This window comes from Alosa alosa, chromosome 10 (genome assembly GCF_017589495.1).
Source record: "Alosa alosa isolate M-15738 ecotype Scorff River chromosome 10, AALO_Geno_1.1, whole genome shotgun sequence".
NCBI lineage: Eukaryota > Metazoa > Chordata > Actinopteri > Clupeiformes > Clupeidae > Alosa > Alosa alosa.
Window position 1 is genome coordinate 22,993,986 of NC_063198.1, and position 26,672 is coordinate 23,020,657.

Here is a 26,672-nt window from a genome sequence, read left to right on the forward strand (position 1 = left end):
AATATGGGCCAGGGTTTGACACCAGTCACATGACTGTCACATGACACTACATCCAATATGGATGCCAAGGGGCGTGGCATTGTTTGACACCAGACACATGACTGTCACATGACTTTACATCCAATATGGCTGCCCAGGGTTTGACACCAGTCACATGACTGTCACATGACTCACAAAACAATAACAATAACAAACAACACATGGTGACAACCACGTGGCTAATTTGCATAAAAAGGAGGCGTGGTTATGACGTGATTTATGACGTTTCAGGGGGCGGGGCTTATTTTGACAGATAGTTCAGGATAATTACTACTCTCGACTTCTCTGTTTTTTGTGGCAAAGCATGTTTATAATCCAACGCTATTGTGTGTTTCTCTATGGCAAAGAATGTTCATAATCCGGTTTTGAGATCCTAGAAAATTCCTGCATGGCATTCAATTCAAGGCTCACATTGCATCCCAGTTTGTTCGACAAAGATCACCTTTTTTGCCTTTACTTTGTTCATGGCAATGCAGTATACGTAAACTCGGGTCAAGTCAGGTCAGATCAGTTCGTGTTACAGATATGGAGCGCAGAAAGGTCATTTTTAATCACTAATTAATGTATAACATGATTACAGTCAAACACAAAGGGAACAGGCACAGTTGGGTAACTAATTCTAGTGTCGTTTTCTTATGGGGATAAACAGTGACAGGTTACCGGGGGACCTTTTACGCTAACCTTCAAAATGTAGCAAGTACTGTAGGTTACGTGCAGATCTTTTCATCACAGTCATTGACAAGGCTGCGTGCACAGGACAGAAAATGGAGATTGTGATCATTATTATTGTAGGCTATTGACGACCTCCTTTATTCCTTAAATGGAAATTCAGTTTATGCTGGTGTGTCTATGTCTGTCAATATCAGGCGCAGTTTATTTTAGCAGATTATTCATTTAGAATTTGTAGCCTAGACTAAATCACTCTGTGCGTAAAAAGACGCTACTTGCAGTCCAATCAGTTTGAATGAAACCACCCGAAATCACTACACAGCACCTAACATAATGACAATTTTTGTTAGACTATTTTTTAAATTAATATTAGACTATCTTATATCGTAATATCCCACGTGAAAACGTGCGTGAATAGTTGGCCTTGGGAACCCAGCCCGAAACCAGCTTTTTTTTTTTTTTTTTGCACCCCCACTTTCAAACTCGTTCCGGCGCCGCTGTGCCTAGCTGATAAGTAGCTGATAAGTGATAGTGTTATCTGTGGCAAAGTGTCGCTGTACAACATCTGCGGCAACAAGTCATTTTGCTAATTGTTCATTAAAAAAACACTGTTTAGTCTTTTTTTAGTGTAGCCTAGCCCTAGTCATCATAAAGTTTTGAAAAAACTTTAGCCTATTTAGATACTGAAATACAGATTAATATTTTTCTTCAATGTCTAGTCAGTACACCAAATAATGAAGATAGAAATTGTGAAAATAAAATATGTACATTTTGGTAGTTTTTTTTTTTTTTTATGGAAATTAGCCATGTATAGGCCTGAATATAGAATAATATGCACATGAATTGGCACTAGTTAAACTCACCTCAACATGTCTTTTGCAATCATTTTACCTATGCTAAAGTCACTGTTACAAACAGTGCAGCGTGCAAGACTAGGCCTATCATTATTTTTTACTCTTATGAGACCAGGGCACACTTTGAAATGGGTCTTACATTTTCCTTTTTTGGGGGGCACTGACTCCATGACGCTCCTGTTCCTAGATACACTGAACTGATAAGTTCGGGAGAAAAGAGATAAAAAGCCCGCCTACACTGAAAACTGATTGGTTGATTTAGCAAAACAGGCCAATCAGGATGCTCGCTGTCTTGGATGTGCTCAGGCACACACGCACCACCCCTCTCTCTCCCCCGTCACTCAGATGCACTCGCGATTTGAAGTCTTGGTCTCGCGTGCACGCTCTTGATCGCTCGCTCTAGATTCCGGGAGATTTTATCTAGTTTGCGGGCGTCAGGGAGCCGCTGTTAATATGCGTGAGACTCCCGGAACTTCCGGGAGATTTGGGATGTCTGCTATGTGTCCATAATCGTCTAGACGGGAGTGAATTGATCTAGGGCGTGGCTGAAGGGGACTTCACAAGCCTTGAAGCCGGGTTCACATTGTACACGCTAGCGGCAGCGCTGCGCTAAAACCCATGTTTGCCGCCAAGCAAAACAACTAAAAATCTCTCTCCTGGCGGCGTGCGCAGTGCATGCCGCGTACAATGTGAACCGGGCTTGACATTGTAGACCTAGGCCTACCATAATGAGTTTAGAATGCCCTGAATCGGAGGAACATGGTGATGGTTTCATGAAAATGGAGGAGACCCATTGTCCAGACAATGTTCATCTAATAGGCTATAGAACATATAGGCTTCGCTATATGGAATAACCACCACCTAGGCTATATCCCCACTTCGTAGCCATTAGTTATTGAGCTCAGTCACCTCTACAGTATAGGGCCTACGTCAATCTTTTTCCCCCCCTATGCAACAAATGTGCAGAGGCAAATAACAAAGACCAATTTCCCGGGTCATCCGAATGATATCACTGCAGCAGTGTTGGGAGTAATGCATTAAAAAAGTAATGTAATTACAGTAATGCATTGCTTTTTGCTGTAATGCAGTAATGTAAGGCATTACCAATGCAATTTCAGTAATATTTTACTATAATTATCAGTAACTGAAGGTACTTTGCTTTTTAATCCAAAATTGAGAAATGCTCAGTTGGCACCAGAGAAGATTATCCAAGAATTTAAAAAAAAAGGAAAGGCAACCAGCAATGATGAGAACCATTTAAAGTCAACATACAATTTCACTATGGCTATATTTAACTATATTAAGTTGTGAGTGACCTTTGGACTTTGGGGCCTACATTGTCCCATGAGCCATAACTGCAACCATTATATTGTTCTTTTGTTAGCCTTAAGCCTAGCTCAGTCATTATGCCATTCCACATCACCTCCTGCCGTGTGAGCTGGATTGAACACATGAAGATCTATTGAGAACACCAAATCCATATTTCCTGTTATTTTGGTGAAAGTAATGTAAACGTAGTGTAATGCCTTACAATTCAAAGACAGTAATAATGTAATGTAACACATTCCTTTGAGATGACAGTAACAAGTAATAAATAACGCATTACGCTTTTGAAGTAACTTGCCCAACACTGCACTGCAGTGAGTGCTCTCATTGCAATCAGAAGTCATGCACTTCGCTCGCCGATAGGTTGCACTTGGTTGAGGTAATATCTGATTTTTGTTTCGCTTGCCGCCGGACATTTTCAGCACGCCGCGGTCAAAGTTCAACATGGGCGTGCAGTAGTTGTCTCCTCCATGGAGGTATTATGGTCTCCTCCAACATTGAAGAAACAGCAACGCCCCTGGCGGGAGCCTCCTCTTCTGTAGGCGTGTTGGCATGAGCACAGGTACTCCACCCAGGCCACTGCTTTATATCATTCCTCTTTAAATTATCCCTCATCAGGAGAGAGTGGACTTGGAGGAATCGGTCACAGCTGTCATTTAGTAACATTCTTCAGCGAGACTAACGACCGGTGCTCTGCGAATTTGTACTATAGGGACTGCTAGGGAAAATATCCGCTGAAATGACGCTGGAGCCTTTTCGGTCAGCTATGGCCATGCCCGTCGGTGAGTCCGGCGACACGTCTCTTGCTGTTCCCTCGGACATCAACATGAGGTCAGCGCAGCAGCGAGTTATGGATCAAGTTCACACGATTGCTAGAAGCAAGTCCCGATACAGTACAAAAAGTGGATCTGGGCTTATACTTCCAACAAGTAAGTTAAATAAATCCACACTCGTTATGGTGAAAAGGGCTAATTAGCTACTTGTGAGTGTCCCATTCATTCATTGAATTCATTCATTGTCCCTTATCTAGACTGAGTTTAAGGTGCGCGTGAGCCTACCTGAAATTAAGGTCATAGGCTACACATCCAGATAATATCCAAACATAGAGATGTGATTTTTATTCAGTATAAAGGATAATAGCCTTTTAAATGTAAGGCCAAGAAATGTATTGAAATTAGGCCCTATATTAATAAGGTCATGTCACTATTTGGTACATTACCAAGAAACTAGTAACAATTTGTAGCATAAAAAAAAATATTTTCTCAATTTCATTTAATTCAATTTCTGCAGAACAAAAACAACTTACTCAAATGAAAAAATATATAATGTCCGCAACATTATATATTTTTTCATTTGACAAGTAAATAAATACCAGCAAGTACTCAAGGGAGAGCAAGATGTCCTCTTTTTCCGTTTATAAGAGAATTAAAAAAATATAGAACAGTGGTTCTCAAACTGTGGTACGCATACCACTGGTGGTATGTAGACTCTCTAGTGCATACATGGGCAACATACGGCCCGCGGGCTTTCCCTGACCGGCCCGCGTAAGGTCCGTGAAAGAATAATAGTCAAGAGCCTAGCATAGAGATAATGCATGCAAATCAATATCGTTGTTTTTATTTTGAAAGCGGCTGTTATTTGTACGCCCATACATTTGTGCGTGGATGCATACGACGTAAACACCCACACTGATGTGCTGGTGAATAGAATTTATGCTTCTGCGTCGACACAATGCAGTTGCCTTTACGTCGGCGTAAACCTTTCAAAGTTTTGTGTCTCTTATGTCTGCGTCGCTCACCACCGCAAAGGTTGTTAGAACGAACTCCTACTGCTGGTCGTTGGCGATACGAAGTGTTCATTTCAAAACGTTACTGGCAGATAGACAGTTTACAATCGGATAACCCCGTAATTGTAACCAAAATATGTCTGAGTTTATTTGCAAAGCTTATGTTAGCGAACTAGAATGATGCTACTACCCACAGGTTGCTTGAAGCAGCCGGCTCAACACACAGAGCGAGTTGACCAATCACAGTTATGTGCATAAAGTTAAAGCAAAAACAGCCTACATTTTTAATAGGGATGGCACGGTTTTTGAAAAATGCTCCGAACCGTGCGGATGGCATGTCACGGTTCGGAGTGTGTGTTTGTCGTACGGTTCAGGCTAGTTATGGCATGCGCAATTGATTCCCATGTGACAATGTGTTTCCCTTTCGCGCGAGAGTAGGAGTATAGTTTTGAGTGCTGCGCGCGACTGGAGTCTTTAGAAATGACAAGTGCGAGAGACAAAGACTGCCGGGAGTTGCAGGATGCGCCAGCCTCTTATAGGTCTGGTGTGTGGGAACATTTCGGATTTGAGGTTACCTATGATGATAGAGGAGTTAAGACGACAGAAAAGACTGCGACTGTGTGCAAACATTGTGCAACACGTGTTCAGTATGCTCTTGGCAACACTTCGAACATGCGAGGTCATATGAAAAGACGTCACCCCAATGTGTCTGTAGACAGTTTAAGGAAGAAAGAGCCGCAGGCTACCCAACAACTTCTATCCTCAGCATTAAAGCAGCCTCTCAGTGATAACTCGGCCAGGGCAATGGCCATAACGAAAGCAATCGGGATGTTTATTGCAAAGGATATGATGCCATATAGTGTGATTGAGGGTGAAGGATTTCGTCAGTTGATGAAAATACTCGAGCCCCGCTACAACATTCCCTCCCGCCGACACTTCGGCACCTCTGTAGTTCCAAAACTATATGAGACACGAGAAAAAACTTGTCAAAGAATTGTCCGACACGGCCCACGTAGCTCTCACCACCGATGGATTGCATTTATTGATAGCCACTAGCCAGCATGTTTTTTTATATTTAAAATATTACAGTGGCACTTTTACTTTAGATAAGAACTTTATGTTTCCAAATACTGCACTTTAATTTAAGAATTTAATTTAAGCTGCAAGAGTTACACTTTCTTTCTTTGTGTGCCAAAAAGGGGCATACGTTCCTGCAGATGGCAATAGTACACATTCTGCCTTTTATACCAAATAAATGAAAAGATTGTTGAAATTATCAATGTCTTCCCTCTTGCTGTATCAAAATCTCAACTGTAGCTTAACGTTTCCTCAGACAATAATGTGCTTTATGTAAAGTCAAATTCAGTTTGTGCATTATTACATGATAACTATTCTTTAAATACTCTAGCCTAATTGTGGATGATTAAGCTATATGCTGAAATATGTTTCTGGAGTGTGAAAGATTAAAAGAAAAAATAACAACAAGAACCGTACCGAACCGAAAACCGTGATACGAACCGAACCGTAGATTTTGTGAACCGTGCCACCCCTAATTTTTAAAATAGTTTTCTTTGTGTATGTTGATTAACTAATGACAGCCTACTATTGTCTGTCCCACATTTTCGTAGTCTAATTCTGCATAGAGTTCATTTAAGGATGGAAATGATTTTATGATGAAATATTGCTGAGTGTTGATGAAATGGTGGCACAGGCCTATCGGTTGTACTGACTCCTTCACATTTTCATGACCTAGCCTAATTATATAGATATTGTAGTACTTTTTTATATCAGTCTTTGAAAACTGAAAAAAAATGTCAATGTCAAAAAATCATTTTCAAGAATGAGGATTAAATACTGGACATAGATTAAATAATAAATAAAAGTTTTTCCTTTGTCTCCCTCACATTTTCATCTGTTCTTACGACTAGTAAACAAAACCATATGATTTACTTAATGTTATACAAGAAAAGAATAGAATTGAACAGAATTGAGTTCAGACTTGAGTTCAGTATTTTGGGTCCGGCCCTCCTCAACAGTCCCAGTTTGTCATGTGGCCCCTTGGGGAAATTAGTTGCCCACCCCTGCTCTAGTGGTAGGGTGGTTTGCCCTAATATGGGACATTATTTGTTTTTCGGACTTTTGTAGTATATGTTAGGCTACAATGTGAGGGTAACACATTAAATCCACATTCAATTTTGATCACAGGACAGCTTTGGCTTTCCCATAGTTTGGGGAAGAGCCGCACAGACTGGAGCTTAGGTGTCCCACATTCGGACAACTCAGGGAGTCTCTGAGATTATTTTGTTTTCATGAGTTAAATTTAACGTTAGATGAGTTTCATGAGTTAAATTTAACGTTAGATAAATTTAAAGTTAGTTTTTGTTTTCTTCAAAAAAATGCATAAAGAAATAGCCCATGTACAAGCCTAGTCTAGTTAAATTGGCCTATGCTACTGTATTTTAATGCCGGTCATAATGGTGGTACTTAGAGAGCCAATTGTTTTCTAAGGTGGCACTCACTGTTAACTCACTGTGTAGAGCAGCCGTGGCCTACTGGTAACTTGTAACCGGAGGGTTGCCGGTTCGAACCCCGACAAGTAGGCACGGCTGAAGTGCCCTTGAGCAAGGCACCTAACCCCTCACTGCTCCCCGAGTGCCGCTGTTGTTGCAGGCAGCTCACTGTGCCGGGATTAGTGTGTGCTGAGTGTGTTTCACTAATTCACGGATTGGGATAAATGCAGAGAGCAAATTTCCCCTCACGGGATCAAAAAAGTATATATACTGATACTTATACTATAACAGTTTGAGAACCACTGTTATGGACTATACACAAAGTCCTAGGTAGCAACTGAATATTATTGATACATGGGGTTTTCTGGAGGTGGTAAAATAACTCAAAGGATCTCTCTGTCTCTCTTTCTCTCTCTGTCTCTCTCTATCTATCCAGGTCCAAAAAGTGACAATGTGTTTTATGATGTACTGACTATCAACACATCTCCTACTACACACAAAGGATACCTTTCAGAATTTAAAAACACCACCATGAACAAGGGATCTGGCTTTGTGAACGGAACCATGAACAAGGGATCTGTCTTTGTCAATGGAACCATGAATGGATTAAAGGATCCATTAAGACCCACCATTAAAGGATCTGCACAAGTCAATGGTCATGCAAAAATGGTGGGCATTTTTTTCTCATATTGTTGTTAGTCTTAAATACATTTTTTTCAGCATTAATTTCCTTTGTTGTATTTTAAATTAATTCAGATTTCAATGCTTATTGGTAGAGCAGTTAATTGCAATGATGACAATTACAATTGAGTGAATGAAAGGATACAGTGGAGTTGCTAAAAAAATAACTGTTATCAGTCATAAGTGGACTGCGTGCGTAGGCAAGTTCTGACCAAAGAGGAAATAGATGAAATAGAGGAACAAAGCCAGAATGAAATAAAAGAAAGGAGAAAGCAAATGAAAAAAGTAAAGTAACACTAGCTGGGCTCTCAGCTCTGTGTCTGTGTTCATTGGATAGGTAACCTAAGATCCTCTGCTTGTTCCCAGTTGGTTAGTGTAGAAAGAGAGTGCTGTTCCGCAGAGACCTGTTGGCTATGTGCCCAGTCCTCCTCTGGTGGCATGAGTGGACCTCACCTTAGGCCCAAGCTACACCAGGTCCGCAACTGAAGCGCTCCGTTTGTATATCGTAAAAATAATTTTAAAAGACTTGTCTAACAAGTTCCATTGATTACAGTAGAAGCTAATTGTTGCAGCAGATGCTATGTATACTTGTAGAAAACATCAACATGCTGTTACTCTACATTACTTCACACAAACACACACACACACACACACACATCCCTATGAATTAGAGCAATATGTACTGTAGTTCTTTTACCTTACAATAGGACATTTGGTGCCACACTGACATTTTCCAATTCTACATCAGGTTACCTTAACCTGGGCTATTAACATTCAAAGATTTGATTTTTCCTCCAACAGAGACCACAAAGACGTCTCAACCTAGGGGCTGTAAATAGATAGAGAATGCCATGTTTCTACTTTTGAAATGGACTTGAATTTATTGAAATATTTCTTGTTCTTGTTGTTCTCATTGGATTAGTCCATAAAACTTAAATAGCCAGTTTGAATGTGTGTTTGTACTCATATACACATGAATGCATGAATTAATTCATGCATCAACAGCAAAACTTACTTCTTTTTTTGTGATCAGCTGTTCATTGAGTTTTATAAAAGGTGGGGGTGGGGGGAGCATACACATAATCATGTAAAAAAGAAGAGTGAAATCAAAAGATAAAAATGCTGTAAAACTTACTTCTAATGGCCTTAGCCTACAAGAAATGCCTGAATATATTTAGTAGAATATAAATGGCCACAGGAGACAAATGCCATTTGATTATATTCTCCTATCATCTTCTAATATAGTTTTGATCTTTATGGATATGGTGAGAAAGTTATTTAAGTGACATTTACAGTACTGTATAACAGACTCCATTACCATTTGGAGTGTGATTCACGGTGTTGCCTGATTGACTCTTTACTCAGTGCTGGTTGCCTGGTTCCTATTAAGAGAGCAAATATTATACGAATGAGGTGTCAGTTAGGATGTTTGTGCCAGAAAGCACTCTGTGAGTTTCCACTCCAGGAAGTGTTCATAGTCTGGAAAATATAGTGATTCTCTGACATCCACCTTTTTCTCTAGACCTGAAATTCTTGGCAGATTGACAGTGTTGATCAGGCGTCTGCTTGAATAGTCAGGAGATAACCATAAGGTATTTTGTGTACTTTGTGCCACTCTGTTCACAGGACTCTCTGACAGTGTCCATTGTTTTTCAACACTGAACACTGTTTTCTTTCAAAAAGTGTACTGAACTGCATCAACACACTAGGGCTTAAGGAATCGTGGTCAATCTGCATGATCGCTATGGCGTAAGCCGACTCGAATTCTTGTCATATATTGTAGGCAGGATGAATTTGAGCTGGCTTCTTGGCTACAAGTTTGCCATTTGCAAATTGACTGCATTTATATAGCGCTTTTATATTCTTCCGAGCTCTCAAAGTGCTTTATAATTGAATGCCTCAAATTTACTCACTCACACAACAATGTCGGAGGCTGCCATTGGAAGGCACTAATCTTCACATCAGAGGCTCAAGGACACTTTGACAGCGTTAAGAGGAGCTAGGCTTGAACCTGAAGAACTTCTCTACCCCCTGCACCACAACATGGCATGAATTCAGATGCTTGGGAACAAACTGGCTTTTAGAGTAATTAAGGAAAGTATCGGAACGTCACCTATTACCGCCCGTCTCTTATTTCTGCCCTCTTACCAAAAAACAGATTTTGTTCAAATCTACACACCTATGGCTACTAAAAAATGTAAGGTTCATTTATCAAACGTTATTTTGAAGTATTAAAAAACATTGTTGTTTTAGAATTTTCAAACAAAAGGGAAAGTAATTGGTGCTTTTATGATACACACTATGATGTCACAATCACATGATGAAGGTATCATTGGCACTTAATTGGCTTATTGGCCAGTTAAGCTATTGGAGTATAACAGCTAAGACAAGAACAGCTGTGTGTGTGGGAGGTGTGTGTGCAATGCATGTACCTCTTTGTGCACCTGTGTGTGTGTTAGTATGGTGTGCATGTGTAGGGTCATTGCACCTCACTTTTCTCCTTCTGGTGCTGTGCCTGCAGTTTGTGGATCAGGAGTCCCGGAGGACCGTGAGCTCCTCGCGCACTGTGTCCCAGAGAACCAACGCCGCCACCAGTTGGAAGAGGCACAAGAGCGCCCCCGCGCCCCGCCTTCTCCCCATCAGCCCCACGGCAGGGTACCAGACCAGAATACAGCTGGATGGCCACAGACAGGTCAGCCAAGGGAGTCGCCAGGCCAGTAGCCGCAGTGTGCCTGACCTGACCACCCGCATCGGGTTTCAGCAGAGGATGGAGGTGGCGGGTCAAGCCAGGCAGACCGCGAGCCGGTTCCCGGCCAGCTTGAGCAGCCCACATATGGAGGTGGACGGACCCGGGTTCCTCCAGATCCAGAAGGGGGGGGCACTCAGTCAGCACAGCATGACGCAGATCAGGCACCCTCCCTCCAACCACTCCCTTGCCGACTTCAAGATATCAATGGTCAAGGGGTGAGAACAGCCACATATACACAAAGGTTTGGTTGGTTGGATGGCCTGGATAGACTGTTGCATCATGGGTGGGTGGATAGGGAAAATTATTCAACACCCACATGCACCCATATGTGCTGTGCATCCATCCATCCATCCATCCATCCATCCATCCATCCATCCATCCGTCCATCCATACACACATGCATACACACACACATGCAGGCACATGCACTCATGCATACACACATTCATACAAACACAACTCTTTATTTGTTAGCATCTTACCTGCTTGACGGAGGTGAGTTTGTGCCTGTCTGTGGTTTGTGACCTTGTGGTTTTGCCCTCACAGGCAAACAATTGATGTCCAGAAGATGGACATCAGCATGTCAGACGCCATTCAGTACCTGTCCAGTCAGGATGAGAGCTACCAGCTGTTGGGGGCCACCTTCATCCAGCACAACACCTTTACAGAGGACAAGGCCAAGCAGCAGGTAGCCTAGCATCAGATTGTTAGCATATGTGTATAACACAGCAAAAACAGTTCATGCATCCCACAGTTTGGGGGATGCATCAACTGTCTCTCTGTGTGTGTGTGTGTGTGTGCGCGCACGCCAGCTCACAAAGTGCTGGTTTGATGAACTTCAAATCACTTCAAAGCACAGGGTCACAGTATCTCAGTGTAATTTGGTTTCACTCCGATTAATATTGTGTGATAGGGATGAGGGTCTGTATTTATTTATGTGTGTGTGTGTGTGTGTGTGCGTGTATCTGTGTGTGTATGTGTGTTTGTGTGTGTGCGTGTGTTCCAGGTGTTCCAGATGAAGGGCATCCCTGCTCTAGTTGCCCTCCTCCAGAGTCCCAATCTGCAGATCCAAACGACGGCCTCTGCAGCCCTCCGCAACCTTGTGTACAAACACTCGGGCAACAAGGAGGAAGTGCAGCGCAGCGGGGGCCTGGCCCAGGTAGTACAGCTGCTGATGGACACCCCATCATCAGAGATCCAGAAACAACTGACAGGTGAGAGACTCAGAGGCCGTTTACACGACACCGCCGGGTGGATTTTCTCAGCTAAATATGCTGTAGTGATTATGCCAGACCAGTCGATGGCGCCGCTGTGCAGAAGCTTCACGATAATTTTGCGTGAATCGCGTAGAAGAAAACATTGTTGAAACAGTTTGTTAAGCCAGAGAATGTCGAATAAGTGCTCTGGTTAAGCAGTCGCATGAAATAAGGAGACTACAGACAATTCGGTTTTCAATTCAACTGTTAAACTAATAAAGTTCATTTTCAAGGTATGTGACTGCTATGTGAAATTTCAAATGCTTAGCCTACGCATTGCATTAGGTCTGAGCACCACTGGAGAAAACACTAACATGCAGTAAGGAGGTGTGTGTGTGTGTGTGTGTGTGTGTGTGTGTGTGTGTGTGTGGAAAGGTGGGGGTAGCTTTTAAAACTCCCCCTCTGTCCTCCCAGCTGCCTGGACTCATGGCTAGCTTTTAAAACTCAGGACACACATTTCACATTCAATCCCCCCTCCTCCATCTCCCTCTCAAACCTCAACCAAGTAGCAATGGCTAAAGAGACATAGAACAGTCAGTAGCCATTTTGATTTTGGGAGTGAGTGATTTATGGATGGAGTGTTTGAGTCACTCATGTGTGTCCGGAGTCTTAAAAGAGAGGGAGAGGGAGGAGGGAGGGAGGAAGAGAGAGAGAGAATTAGTATGCATTGGAATGTGGTTAATGTGGATATTCAGCCTGTCATTGGGGGCAGCCGTAGCCTACGGGTTAGCCGTAGCCTACGGGCACCTGTAGCTGTTTTCTTAAGGAAGAATGAAAACACATATGTTACCTTGCATATTGCTGTCAGGAAGAGTCTTACTTAACCAAACCAGTTATGAGATTTCACAAAACCACTTATGAAACCCAGGTTGTACTGTTACAATAATATTCGAGTGTGTATGTGTGTGTGTGTGTGTTACATCCCGGTCTAGGGCTTGTGGGATATAACAAAAACGGGCAGACACAAAACTTAATAAAATGGTGTATTTATTAATACAAAAAAAAAACCAGTATGGAAAAATGTCTAAACTAAGAAAAACACGGTGAGCCTCGTGACCAGGCCTCCACTCCTGGTCTCTCACCCCAGGGAGTGAGAAAGATGGCCAGCCCGTTGCACGGGCAAGGCCCGAGGCTGGCCCTAGTGGCAGCGATGTGCGGCAGCGACGGTGGCAACGAACAATCCCCACAGCTAGCAAGAGAGATAGCTCAATGACGTCAGCCCCCTTTTAAAGGGCCGGGCTACCCTGACGTCATAGGGTTTCACACCACCCCTCAGCTGCAGCCAATCTGCCTGGAAGCACACAATAGAAGTAACAAACACACATAATACACAAGACCCACAGGGTCGTAACAGTGTGTGTGTGTGTGTGTGTGTGAGAAGTAATGAAGAGTAACAGCATGTTGATGTTTTCTACAAGTATACAATAAGGACTAGGTTTACAGGGTTACATTTTAATAGTATTAATATGAATTTTGTAATTAATAGAACAGTAACAGTTGGAATGGAATGTGGTTTCTGAGTGTTTCTGGGTTGTATGGTTCTATTCCGCAGGTCTGCTGTGGAACCTGTCCTCAGCGGACTCTCTGAAGGCAGATCTGCTGAAGAGCTCTCTGCCGGTTCTCACCGAGCATGTGGTGGTACCCTACACTAACATTATCAACCTCAACAACAACATAGAACCGGAGATCTTCCTCAATGCCACCGCATGTCTCAGGTGCATTATTCAAGCATTATGTTTACCTGCTTTGTGTGCTGTGGGAGAACAGTTCCGTGTAGGAAATAGCACTCAGAGTCAGCAACCTCCACAAATGCTCTGTGTTTTCATTTTTGTCACTTAAAAGGTTTTCTAGAGAACTTTGATCAATTGGGTAGCATTCCTTGAGAAGTTGAGCACTTAATTTGATATGGAAGACATTTTTTAAAATTAAATTAAATAGCAATTGTGCAAGAGTTGTTTACCCATAAAAGCAGCTGAAACATGCCCAGGCCAGGCATGAATATGATTGTAATCCAGTTAAACTATGGAAATCTGAGGATAGATGTGATTGTAATAGTGATGGATACTTTGTGGTTTGAAGGAGTGTCTTGGAAGGATTTATTTGTTTTGAGTACATTTTCACTGAGAACACCTTATTGAAAAGTCTGACTCAAGAATTGTCTTTCTTTTGGCAACTTTAAAAAGCCAAATTCTTAACAATGAAATCACACATTCATAAATATAAATATAAATATAGTTTATAGAGTTATGAGAAAGAAGTTTGGCGAATGTCCAGAGTATTCAACAAGGTGCTTTTGTTCTTGGTGAAAGATTCAAAACTAATAAATCTTGTTATTTTAGAGACACTTTCTGAAACCGCCAAGTTATATCTTCCACTGAAATCTTACGAATTATGACACCCCCCCTCCCCTAATACACACATACACACATATAGGAACCTGAGTGCAGCCAAGGTGGGGAACCGCCAGTCCATGCGAAAAACCAGTGGCCTGATCGATGCGCTGGTCAAATACATCCAGAACTGTGTGGCCGATGATAAGCCTGATGATAAGGTGGGTGGAGGAGTTGTGTTTTGTTCAAGCATCAGTGAAAAGCAGGTTGGACCGGCCATTTTTTTTCCTGTGAATTTATTCTAAAGATGTCTAACTTCTATAGCACTTGTATAACAGTGTGTTATTTTTTTTTTTCTTTTTCTTTGGTAAAATGCCACTCTTTTTACCTTTACTCTTTAAAAGAACCTGCGCCCGGCCTCTAACGCCGAGGAGACATAGCAAAGTTTTTTTTTCTTCTTTACTTAGTAGCATACCATGAGAGGTGAGCTTTTCTAATGGCCTGAGCCACAACCTGTTCACACTAATCCCATTGGAAAGCTGATACTCTAGCAGCAAACAAGAGGGTGAGACACTGCCAGGCCAGCAGGCTGATGAGTCAACGCAAGGAATTTGTTTTGTTTTGTCTTTATACTGAATGTCAAAAGACAAAAGTGTAGCTTTTATCTTTATACAACTACTGTTCTGTTTTCCTTATCTGTCTCGTTTCATTCATCTTTATTTATTGATCCCAATATCTGAATGACAGTAATCTTGAAACTTGAAGTTAAACCTTAATTAATTTGTCTACGAATTATGTCTATAAATGTCTTCAATATATAAATTAAAACCTATTAACAAATAATATGTTTATAGAATAGTAATAAAATAAAATACATCAATGAAAAAGTAATACTTCCAAAAATAATATATAATAAAATAAAGTACATTAAAAAAAAAAATACATTTTACATTTGTATGTGTGTGTGTGTAGTCGGTGGAGAACTGTGTGTGTATCCTGCACAACCTGACATACGGGCTGGAGAGTGAGTGTCCGCTGCTCTTCACCAGACTGAATGCTCTGGCGCGCTCCCCCACCACCACCCAGACCAGCACACCTGGACCTCTCAGCTGCTTCAGCACCCAGAGCAGCAAGATCCAGCAGGAGGTGAGACCAGCACCGCACCCCGCCACTGCACCACAGTAACACGCACGCACGCACACACACACACACAATTTTATTGCTTTTATTTGCTTTGAGTATGTGATAAAAGTGCTCTACAAATAAAATATATTACTATTAATTTATCATTTGTTTATTCAAAAGTCCAAAGGCAGTCCAAAGTAGCCTAGGCTGTAGCAGCTGAATAGAGTTGGTGTGTTGTTGCGAAATCAGCAGAATCATTTTATTCTGCTGTATTGCATTTCATTTTATGCCAAAGCTCCGCTGCCTTCTACCCTCTCTGGTGCTGAGTTGCCAGTGGCTAGAGCAGCAAAAAGCCAATGTGTGCTTCTTTTACCGATATATAATTAACAATATCTTTTGCATTTCTTCCCAAAAAAACATCACATTTGCGCTGCACTCATTTGTGCCTGTAGCAAGACACCTGCAAAGTTTGAAATCAAACATACAGACAGACGTACCTATCATGATAGATCATGATGTGATAGATGGAATGAAATTGTTGCAGTGTTGTTAAACAGTATGTGTGTGTGTGTGTGTGTGTGTGTGATGCTGTGTTCTCTAGGCCCACTTTGACTATCCGGTGATGGAGGACAACAATCCTAGCGGATCTGCCTGCCTGTTCCATTCCAAAGCTCTGCAGATGTACCGCAGCCTGCTCGGAACCAGTGAGAACCCAGCCACCCTGGAGGCATGCTGTGGAGCCATGCAGAACCTTACAGCCACCACAGGAACCGTAAGAAGCCTCACATACAAAAACTTAATAAACAAATAATAGCAGAACCTCTTGGCTAACTCAGGAACTGTAACAACCCTGAACATATCAAATAAAAATGTGTGTGCATGTGTGTGTGTGTGTGTAGGTATCGGCCGTGTTGAGCCAGACCATTGTCCAGAAGCTGAATGGCCTGCGTGTGATCTGCCCCCTGCTTAAGAATGAAAATGTCAACTTGAAGTGCTCTGCTGTGCAACTTCTTGGGAACCTCTCACGCCACCCCCAACTACATAGCAGCATGGGTTAGTCAGTAACACATACACACCACACACACAGACACACACACACACACACAGCAAACTACACAGCATCATGGGTTAGTCTGTGTGTAGCCAGGATTCTTTTCTTCTCCAGATTAACATGTTAGATCCTGCCTCCACTCCTAGTCCTTCTTAAACTTAGTGTGTGAATGGGTGTGTGTTTTGGTCTCCTATTAACATCACTTTGTTAATCGGTCTTAGCTTTATACATGAAGTGCTAATTAAGTCTTTGATGTGTGTGTGTGTGTGTGTTTTCCGCAGCCCGCCAAGCCCTTCCTTCACTCACAGACTTCATCAGTGCTGGTGTCCCAAACGTGACCCAAGACGAGACGGAGATGGACGAAACTATGGCAACAGCTTGTCACACTGCATACGCCCTAATGAAGGCGGAGCAAGAGCTGAGCAAGGGGTTGCTAAGCAACAGCCTGATAAACTCCTTGAACAATATAAGCCACAATAGGTGAGTAGCTCTCATCAGCTTGTCTGTTTGGTAGGTTTCCATAGAAAGCCTGAAAAACTCTGGACGGACATAATGAGTGTTTTGTTGGTATTTTTCCATAGTGTGTGTTGGTGTGTAGTGTGTTTTGGTGTATGTCTGCGGTATGCTGAAACCCCATTCATTCACACAATGCATTATACAACCTCCCATTTTTGTGTGAAATCAGGTTTAAAGGAATGTAGCAAATATGGATGTCTTTCTGTTTCATTCTCTCTGTTTAACTAGTTTTATTTTAATTGTATATATAAGAGAAAATCTTTTTTTTTTTCAATCAATTGTGGTCTTCTGTCTGGCCAGTAACCTACCGATGTCCAGCAAAGCAGCGGCTTTTCTCCTTTACAACCTGTGGGCAGAGAAGGACTTCCAGAGCTTATTTAAGAAGGTACAGTATGTTTGGAGACTCTGCTGGATGCGTCAGAAATCAGTTTTCCCCCCACATACTAGAGTAGAGTGACTCAGAACACTGTTGTGTGTGTGTGTGTGTGTGTGTGTGTGTGTGTTTTCTGAGTGTTTCCGTATCCGTGAGAAAGTGAGAAAGTGAGAGGGCGGGGGGGGGCTTGAGAAAGAGAAAATGCAGTCGGTGGAGATGTGCCAGGGTGTGGCAGGGTGTGGCAGGGCGTGTTATTGGGGGCCAAGTTATTGCGAAGGCACCCATTGTGTTTCTAGCTTTTCCTATTATTAGTGGGTTTGATCCAGCAAGCCCACTATTGTTCTTCTTAAGTTTTCTTATTTATTATTCCTGCTCACCCACTTTTTGGACGAACTACTGCTGCTAGACCATTTGAGCTATCGACGCAGCGGATGGTTCAAGGATTCTAATTCCGATTGTGACATCACAGCTGTAATTGTTTAACCGTTGTAGCAGGCAGCTCACTGCACCGGGATTAGTGTGTGCTTCACCTCACTGTGTGTTCACTTACACCGTAGCATAATGAGAGTATCTACATGTAAACCGAACCATTGAGAACTGTGTAAGTCTACAGGCAGTTTATTAAAAAGAAAAACAGTACCGTTCACGTCTCGTTCACATATCTATGTTGTTCACATATACAGACGGGCGCCATCTTGGGAAAACACAACTATCTGGGATGTGGCGTAAATCTCGCGTGAAACCTTGTTGCCGGAACAGCAGGGAAGAGGCAACAGGATAGCAGCACGAAAGATACACAGCATACACATGGAATTCGAACGAATTTGAAGACATCGAAGAACGAACCCTTTTAGTTTGATGGATGTCCTTATCAGTCTATGGTCTAACTTATGAACGTGTCGGGTCAACGTCAACAATAAGTAAGTTAGGCTAACGTAAACGTTAGCTATTTGCTGTTGTCATATGCAACCTATTAATGTTAGCTAACATGCTAAGCATTGAAAATGAATGCGTTAGCAATAGCCACTGCTTTTTTTGAGCTGACAAGCCCTGGAAATGCGTTAACGTAATCAGCCAAATTGACTCACTTCTTAAGACCCTTGGTATGGTGTTACAACGATGTGGAGTCGAAATGTAAATTGTTAGTATCGTTTTAATGTGTAAACAGACCAACCGCGATTTTGCAATGAAGTGAATGGAGTCATTTTAGGTACTACTTTTACGAGGTCTGTATCGGAACTCCCCCTATTACCGTCGGTCCCGTATTTCCACCGTCTTGCGTGTATGTGTCACTTAATATCAATTTCTATACAAACCAAGATAGCAGACTCCTAAAGAAACGCAACCACCCACACCATAGGTGTATCTAAATTAGCTATGTACCAAAAATGACATTTTACCGCGACTCAAAAGAGCTGGAGACAGTGTTGTAAGGCTGCGTGTACACAACCGCTTGGAGCTCCAGTGGAATTTTAATTTCACGACGAGAATTCTCGGTCTAACCGTTCATGTGCCGTTGAAACGGTGTAAATTCACCCCTTGCAGACACGTGACTTAAGTCACGTGACGGCTCCATGCTGGACGGCAAAAAGATAGGAGACGGACGGCAAATTACATTATGTCATAACGATTATGATGAGCTGAACACCATTACTATAACATCTTTGTAGTTCAATGTATTGCTGTTTGGGGTCTGATAGTCAAGGAAAGATGCCAGTGGTGTTGTTAGATGAAATGGGTCATGATCGCAAATGTAAAGTTATTAAAACTGGTGGTAACAGCAAGTGGAGATAACGTTAGGTCTAACGTTAGGCTACTGTAATTAACATTATGGTAAATGAACACCCATACGTATTTCTAGACTAAAATATTGCAAAGCGATTTGGTTACTTTATTTGTCTTGCTTTTATCAGTTGTAACATAGTCAAAACGTTAAGAATGTCATAACAGAACATGAAATAATAACTTAGCTGCCACACTTAGAAGCTAGCTATTCTAGCTAACGTTTATCGTAGCTCATAGTGCTAGGGCTAATGTAACTCGTCAGTTTGTACGTTGCCCAGTGAATAAACTTACTTCTTAGGCCTACATGTCTTAAGTTAAAGAATTGAAAGAAATAGGAAATAAAAAAACTTGAACGGTATTATCTGTTTACATTCAGATTTTGCCTAAGTGCTATCTGCCGTCCTGTTCAGAGTCTATGGTTGCTATAGCAACCGCTGCTGTGCTTCATACACTGAGGAGATAAGCATGCAATTGTGGTTGAAATACTCCCGAAACACAAAGAAAACAAACCAAAATATATCTATGCAAGAACATGGGATGTTGTTGTATTCCAAACAATAAGCCAACAGTCGTGGAAGGGCATTACTACGGTTAAATCTCACTATAATCTCCTAGCTGTGCGATATGTCCCATTACAACCCATTGATTTGATTCTCCGAGCGTGGTAAACAAAATCGGATATTTCAGGTAGTAAATGCTCCCGTTAACAAACAAACCAGATTTTGTTCAAATCTTCACACCTATGGCTACTGAAAAATGTCAGGTTAATTTAGCAAATCTTATTTTGAAGTGTTAAAAAACATCGTTGTTTTAGAATTTCTGAACAAAAGTGGTGATAATTGGGGGTGTTACGATAGTTCTGTCAAAATGTATCTTATCTTTGAACAGACTACATGGTTATCTTCCTTAGACTTCGTAGATGTAGTTACTACAATTTGGAGGCGAAATTCGAAGTGTAAATATGGGTTTAATGTGTAAACAGAACCGCGATTTTGCGAGCTAGAAAAAAGGAAGTGAATGAATGAATAGTTACTGCTTTTCTGAGGGCTGGCGTTCTCATAAAATCGACGTAATCTTTGAAAAGACTACCTGGTTATCTTCCTTAGACTTTGTAGATGTAGTTACTACAATTTGGAGTCGAAATTTGACGTGCAAATATGGTTTAAATGTGTAAACAAGACGCCTGATGTTTAATATGTTAATGAATGGGCACAGTATTATTGTGTACAGTAATGGGCTATCAGTAGTATGTAAACAGGTCATGTGTTATGTGATTTACATAAACTAGTAAACAACAGAAATGTTAAAAGCTGGTATTGTGTTTCCTGAATTCTTACATTCAGGCATTCAGATGAAATGTAATTAAATAGCATGTATATACTCTATCAGTGTATGATGCTTGCATGAGGGAAACATCCCAAAACAACGGCACCCATATAATTGCTGTTGTTTTGAGAAGTATTTCTCATGCAAGCATCATGCAACAATGCAAAAACAATGAAACTAGTGTAGGCCTAATTATATTTTACATTAGTAAAGCAGTACTCTGATGTGCATGCTTTCACAAACTTTTGTGAACAATCTTAGCACGTTAAACATTGACTGTTTTGAAGTGCATGTATAGCAATATAGTATAAAAATAATAATAATTGTGATATCATTACAATTTGATGGGGGTGGGAGGAGGGGTGGGTTCATGTAGGTGGGCCCTATGACCCCAAAGTATGCCTTGACTGGGCCTCAGGTCAAAGAAGTTTGAGAAAGGCTGATTTAGACGACAAAGCAGCAAGGAGGCGTCGTGTGATCATTTAAACAAGTTTTATGACAAGGTCGATGAGGGTGGGAAAAATCGTACATTTCTGTGCAAACTAGTCACATTCAGTCACATTGTCTTTAAGAAAATGCAGTCCATTTTTTCGGGTTCCAGCAGCCAACAACCTCAGAACTGACCCTTCAGGCTCTCGAGGCGCTGGCCTTCTAACCTAGCTTACCACCATAGCAACCAGCATGATTGCCCTAGCAACCAGCATAGCAACCACGCTAATTATGCTTTTAGCTTATTGATGTTGCGTTAATGCAGATAACTTTTGATCCGTGGTGCCCGATTTTCATAAATGAGGTACCGTTGGAATCCTTGGATGAGGCCGAGTTCCATGCCCATGATCAAACCCACTCTTGCAGTTCCTCGGAACCGCAATTCTAGTTATAATTATTATAACGAAACGCTCATTTTCCATTGAACCATACAGTAAAAAGTTGAGAAATTTTGCAAATTGATTCGTTACAGGCATATGCTTAATTTCAGAAAGTTTGATGTCTGCACCTGGAGTGCTCTAGCACCACCAACATTTAAAATGTTGTATTACATCTATGCACTTACCGTACACCACATTTTGAACATTAAGGTATATTTGGAATCCTTGGATGAGACCGAATGACGCGACACCATGACGCCAATTTCCGCCATGTTGATCTTCCGCCATATTGATGTCATCAAAAACACTTAAAAGGCATCAAAGGTCACAAAGTTTATCCGATTTTCACGAAACTTGACGCAGATGATCTTCAGACCATGACTCATAAATGCATTGCTTTTTGGAGCCATATTGAAAACCCATGAAAGCCGCCAAACAGGAAGTGAAGTGATCTCAGCAAGACTTTCGTGTATCAACACCAAACTCAGTACATGGTCTTAGGACCCAATTAGGAGGAGGCTCAATAAATTTGATGACTTTTGACCTGTAGGTGGCGCTATAATCACAAGAAGAGGGCTCATATTTCTGCAATGCTTTCACATATTGAAACCAAACTTAGCATATGGACTTGGGACCTCATCCTGAGGACAGACAATAATTTTAGCGACCTTTGGGGTGCTATAATTTGCAAAACTTTCTCGTATCAACACTAAACTTGGTATGTGGACTCATGACTACAACCTGAGGATGCACAATAAATTTGGTGACTTTTGACCACTAGGAGTGCTATAATTATCAACACTTTCTCGTATAGACACCAAACTTGGTATGTGGACTTGTGACCACATCCTGAGGATGCACAATCAATTTTGCGACCTTTGACCACTAGGGGTGCTATAATTTGCGACACTTTCTCGTATCGACACCAAACTTGGTACAAGGACTCGGGACCACATCCTAAAGACGCTCAATATATATAGTGACATTTGACCACTAGAGGCACTATAATTATCAACACTTTCTCGTATGGACACCAAACTTGGTATGTTGACTTGTGACTACAACCTGAGGACGCACAATACATTTGGTGGTGTTTGAGGCATGCATATGTGTGGGGGGCTATTGGGGTGTGTGGGAGAGGAGGTTTATCTGTGTATATGTGTGTGTGTGGGATGGGGGGTTAATTGGGAGTGTGTATAATGTAACAACATTGGGTTGCCATGACAACTCCTGCTAACTGCTTGGCCCCCACATTGCTGCTTGCAGCTATATTTTTGTCTGTCACCGAAAGTTCTTAACCATTTAAAAACACACACACACATGAAGAAAGACTGACTTACTGATTAACTTACTCGGAACCTGTTTTTTTTCTGGCCTTTTCACAACTTTACAACTGTTTTTCAAAACATTTTCAAAACTCATCACAACTTTACAACACATTTTCAAAACTCTCTGTCTATTTTTCAGAACTCTACACACAAAACCCAAAATTGCTCATACAAAATGCAAAATGCCTCAAATCTCCAGCAAAATGACACACAACATTCAAAATGTCATAAACACTCTAAAGCAAGCTCTCGCCTCACATAAAAAACACTTTTGTCATAATATGACATTTTGGATACATCATATGCTCTGTTGCTCAAAACTTAAGGCTCTTCTGTCTTTCATTGGCATCTATGTATATTTTTATTCAAAAGTGAAAGTCATCTATAGAGAGGAGTTGAAATTCAAAGTAAACATGTAAGCAATATAGAAATAGTGATTTTTCCCAAATAATTTGCTGTTGTGAATACAGTATTTTAGAGCCAACAAAAAAGCAAAGCAAAATACAATGACCACCAGATGTACATGGAGTTGTGAAAGAGTTGATTTAGGTAAAGACAGAAATTACTGTATTTCCAAAGAAAGAAATTGCTTTGCTTTTTCCAAAGAAAATGTACTACTGCGTGTGTAGGGTGGATCGCAGTTGGGCGTGTATTTATTCATAGGTGTATAGACTCTTTCAACAGCAGAAACGCGTTCCTTTTCCAGATGATAACTTGGGGACAAACAAAAATTTAAAAAGACGATAAAGTCTAATTCATTTTCATTTCAAAGTATCTGCATTGGTTCTGGACATTTCAACCAGAAATACGATTGACGATACGATACTTATCTCTTAGGGAGTTAGCTTCAACTAGCTAGCAGCAGCTAATTTGGGTGCTAAGATGTTTGTTTTCCAAAGGCTGGTGTAGTCAATCAAATGCACATGATTGGCTCTTCATAGTTTATGATTCCAGCCTGGCGTCACTCAAGTAGTAATGAGTCACCGTCTCCTAATGTTTGATGCTCGTCTCAGCCCAGTGGCTGAGTCCTGGGGCCGCAAAATGTCTTTATACTCTGATTTAAGGTTTAAGTGATGATTTTTTGGACAACACATCCTTAAGTCTTCTCTGTATAAAGTTTCCTTAAATGTTCACAAGGTTTTCTCCTTATTTTAGTCTTATGCTTAAGGAATCTCTTGAACCCTTGCACAAAAGATCTAAATAAAATAAATTACGGTACCTCTTACTCTTTCTGGCATAGATTGTTTCAGTTTAGTCTATGCCTAGTTATGGGAAAACGGCGTAAATCAATAAGATTTCAGAAGAACCTTATCTTACATTTATGAATACGACTGTCCTAGCTCTGTATAGGGATGTGGCGTTCGAAACTGACATCTCGAATCAGTGCCGAGGCTTTGAAGCACAAGTGTTTCGATACACTGCTTTGAAACGTGGTTCAAAACAGCAATGTCCAGTGACCATTGCTTCGAAACATTGTTCAAAATGCCCATGTCACGTGACCAAAGCTATGTGAACCATTGATGTATTTCACTAGTGTCAGCAGCAAGCTACTACTGTATGTGCCCGTCCATTTAATGAACAGTGTAGACTTTTCTTAAGCCACAGCAATGATGGTGTTTTAGTTAGTGAGGGTGTTTTTGCACGGTAGCCTATATGCTGCTCAAATGTTGTTCGCTCCCCGTTTGGTTTGTAAGGTATTGTTTCAGATAATATTTGTTTATGGTCAGCTTCTTACTTTATCATTAACCACAGTTTCAACTGTGTAACACAGTGAACCACTGTCTTGAATAGACCGCATCTCCGATACAAAGCATTTGACAGCTTTGTTTCACCATAAACAGCTCTGAGGTGTCGGAATTATTTTGAAGCCTCAAAACAATTCGGCACAATTGCTTTGAATGTTTCAGTGTTTCACAAAGCCTCGCTTTGCCTAGTTCTATCCCTAGTTCTATAAAGCTTCTCTTTTAATTGACTGCAAAATGACCTGTTAAACAGAACGCACAGTACTGGGTGTGGTGTTTTAATTCACACTGTGACTCTTCTGAATCAGGAGAAGATCTGTTTATCCCCAATTATAAATATAAGTATAAATATATATACTCTTGATCCCCTGAGGGAAATTTGGTCTCTGCATTTATCCCAATCCGTGAATTAGTGAAACACACTGCACACAGTGAGGTGAAATACACACTAATCCCAGCGCAGTGAGCTGCCTGCAACAACAGCGGCGCTCGGGGAGCAGTGAGGGGTTAGGTGCCTTGCTCAAGGGCACTTCAGCCATGGCCGTTGGGATTCGAACCGGCAACCCTCCGGTTATAAGTCCGAAGCGCTAACCAGTAGGCCACGGCTGCCCCTAAGCAGCCTAGGTGACATGTAAAAGTCATGGTGCTTGTTGTTTTAAAAGACTAAAATGTGTGATCCTCCCTGTGAATAAGAATTAATGAAGCACAACAATTTGTCAAACCCATGAAAACTGAAACTGGCTTTACCATGTAACTTTTCCCATAGGTGGTTTTGCATGATTGTTATCCCCCCTCCCAATCTCACTCTCTCTTTCTCTCTCTCTCTCTCTCTCTCTCCATTTCTATAGCAAGGGATGCATAAGAAGGCCTTTGTGAATGACGTCACCAAAGCAGCTCATAGATCTATTATGGTTATTGACTAGCAGCGAGCAAGGTTCTGCATTGTAAGACATGTTGGCTCTAACCACAGACTTTTACTGGCACTGCCACTTATTAAACAGATCTGCCACTAACGAAACTATGCTATACTAGTGATGCAACTGCAGATGCATACAGTCTGTAACAACAATATCATGTCATGAGTACTTTTGTGGTTAGGTTGTAAAGTGAGACATGGACTGTGTTCCAATTTGCATACTTCTGTACTTACAATACCGAATATGAGTGCACAAACCAATGCACTTGTGTACTCGTTAGGTATTGTAAATACAGAAGTATGCAAATTGGAACACATACATGGCCTTCTGGCACTGTTTTAATGTATAAAACACTATCAAAGATTTTTGTTTACATTGGGTGGTAGCCTAGTTTCAATGAAGTGATATATTTTCGAATTTCTAATCTATAGTACAGGGTCTCTTTGCATCTGAAGCACCTTTTTGAGAAAGAAAACACTTGACTTTACTGTACTTGGGTCTTACTGTTTAAATGTGGTCTTATTTTACTAAATTGTGCGGGCAATTTAGTATAATGTGTGCTCGCTTTACTACATAGTATGCTTGTTTTATTAAATCGCGGTCTCATTTTACTAGATTGTGCGTTCAATTTAGTCCATTGTATGCTCATTTAACTAAATCATGTACTCATTTTAGTAAATAGTGTGCTCATTTTACTAAATTGTGTGCTCATTTTACAAGAAATTAAATGAGAGCAGAATTTAGTAAAATGAGCACACAATTGCTTAAAATGAGTACGGTACACATTCTCTGGATATACACACAAAAATATATTGCAATCACACCTCCAGGGTTCCATATAAATGTAATTGTTGAATTTATTTTTTGTTGTTCTAACACTTAGTTTGATCTTGTAACTTTTTAATGCAATGTTGTATTTACTTTATGTGCTCTTAATGAAATAAACTGCTCCTGAGAAAATATACCATCTGTTAGTGTTGACTATGACTGTGGCTGTATGGGCCTTTTGCCTTTATTCAGATAGGATAGTGAAGAGTGACAGGAAGTGGATGGGACTTGAGCAAATTGTGCCACTATTTTTTTTAAGTATATTTTTTTGGGCTTTTATGCCTTTAATTGACAGGATAGTGGAGAATGACAGGAAGTGAGTGGGAGAGAGAGTCGGGGTGGGATCCGGAAAGGACCAGGGGGCAGGAATCGAACCCGGGTCGCCGGCGTACGGTGCAGGTGCCCCAGCCAGTCGCATCACGGCTGGGGCCCCTCCCAACTATTTTTTAAATATTTTAATTATTGATTATTTATTAGCTTCATAATTAAATTTCTGGGAAAAGTGTGTGTGTGTGTGAACCGAGATCTATTTAAGTATTTTGTTTGACGTCATCAGGTGTGTGTGTGAGTGTGTGGTTGTGGTATGCATACATGATTTGAGTGTTTCTGTGT

The 26,672-nt window shown here is 41.1% G+C and overlaps 1 protein-coding gene across 2 annotated transcripts; it reads left to right on the forward strand.

Moving 5' to 3' along the window:
• The first annotated feature begins 3,433 nt into the window (after positions 1 to 3,433).
• pkp1b (plakophilin 1b) lies at positions 3,434 to 26,194 on the forward strand. 2 transcript variants are annotated; one of them, XM_048254583.1, is made up of 14 exons: positions 3,434 to 3,817; positions 7,621 to 7,853; positions 10,387 to 10,829; positions 11,161 to 11,302; positions 11,621 to 11,828; positions 13,423 to 13,585; positions 14,304 to 14,421; positions 15,173 to 15,346; positions 15,927 to 16,097; positions 16,225 to 16,378; positions 16,658 to 16,856; positions 17,193 to 17,277; positions 17,949 to 18,185; positions 25,164 to 25,247. In XM_048254583.1, exons 1-13 carry the CDS (start codon positions 3,628 to 3,630, stop codon positions 18,003 to 18,005), a joined length of 2,337 nt encoding a protein of 778 aa, XP_048110540.1. In that variant the 5' UTR covers positions 3,434 to 3,627; the 3' UTR covers positions 18,006 to 18,185; positions 25,164 to 25,247. The 2 variants fall into 2 exon arrangements, with proteins under 2 accessions (XP_048110540.1, XP_048110539.1); XM_048254582.1 differs by lacking the exon at positions 17,949 to 18,185 and having other exon boundaries at positions 3,436 to 3,817; positions 25,164 to 26,194.
• Positions 26,195 to 26,672: the final 478 nt, after the last annotated feature.

What these genes read in the sequence shown, in the direction of transcription:
- pkp1b (XM_048254582.1), top strand. Translation starts at nt 3,628, where the DNA reads ATGACGCTGGAGCCTTTTCGGTCAGCTATGGCCATGCCCGTCGGTGAG. An exon ending in TGGGCTTATACTTCCAACAA is followed by an intron (nt 3,818 to 7,620) that starts GTAAGTTAAATA and finishes CTATCTATCCAG; the next exon opens with GTCCAAAAAGTGACAATGTG. An exon ending in ATGATAAGCCTGATGATAAG is followed by an intron (nt 14,422 to 15,172) that starts GTGGGTGGAGGA and finishes GTGTGTGTGTAG; the next exon opens with TCGGTGGAGAACTGTGTGTG.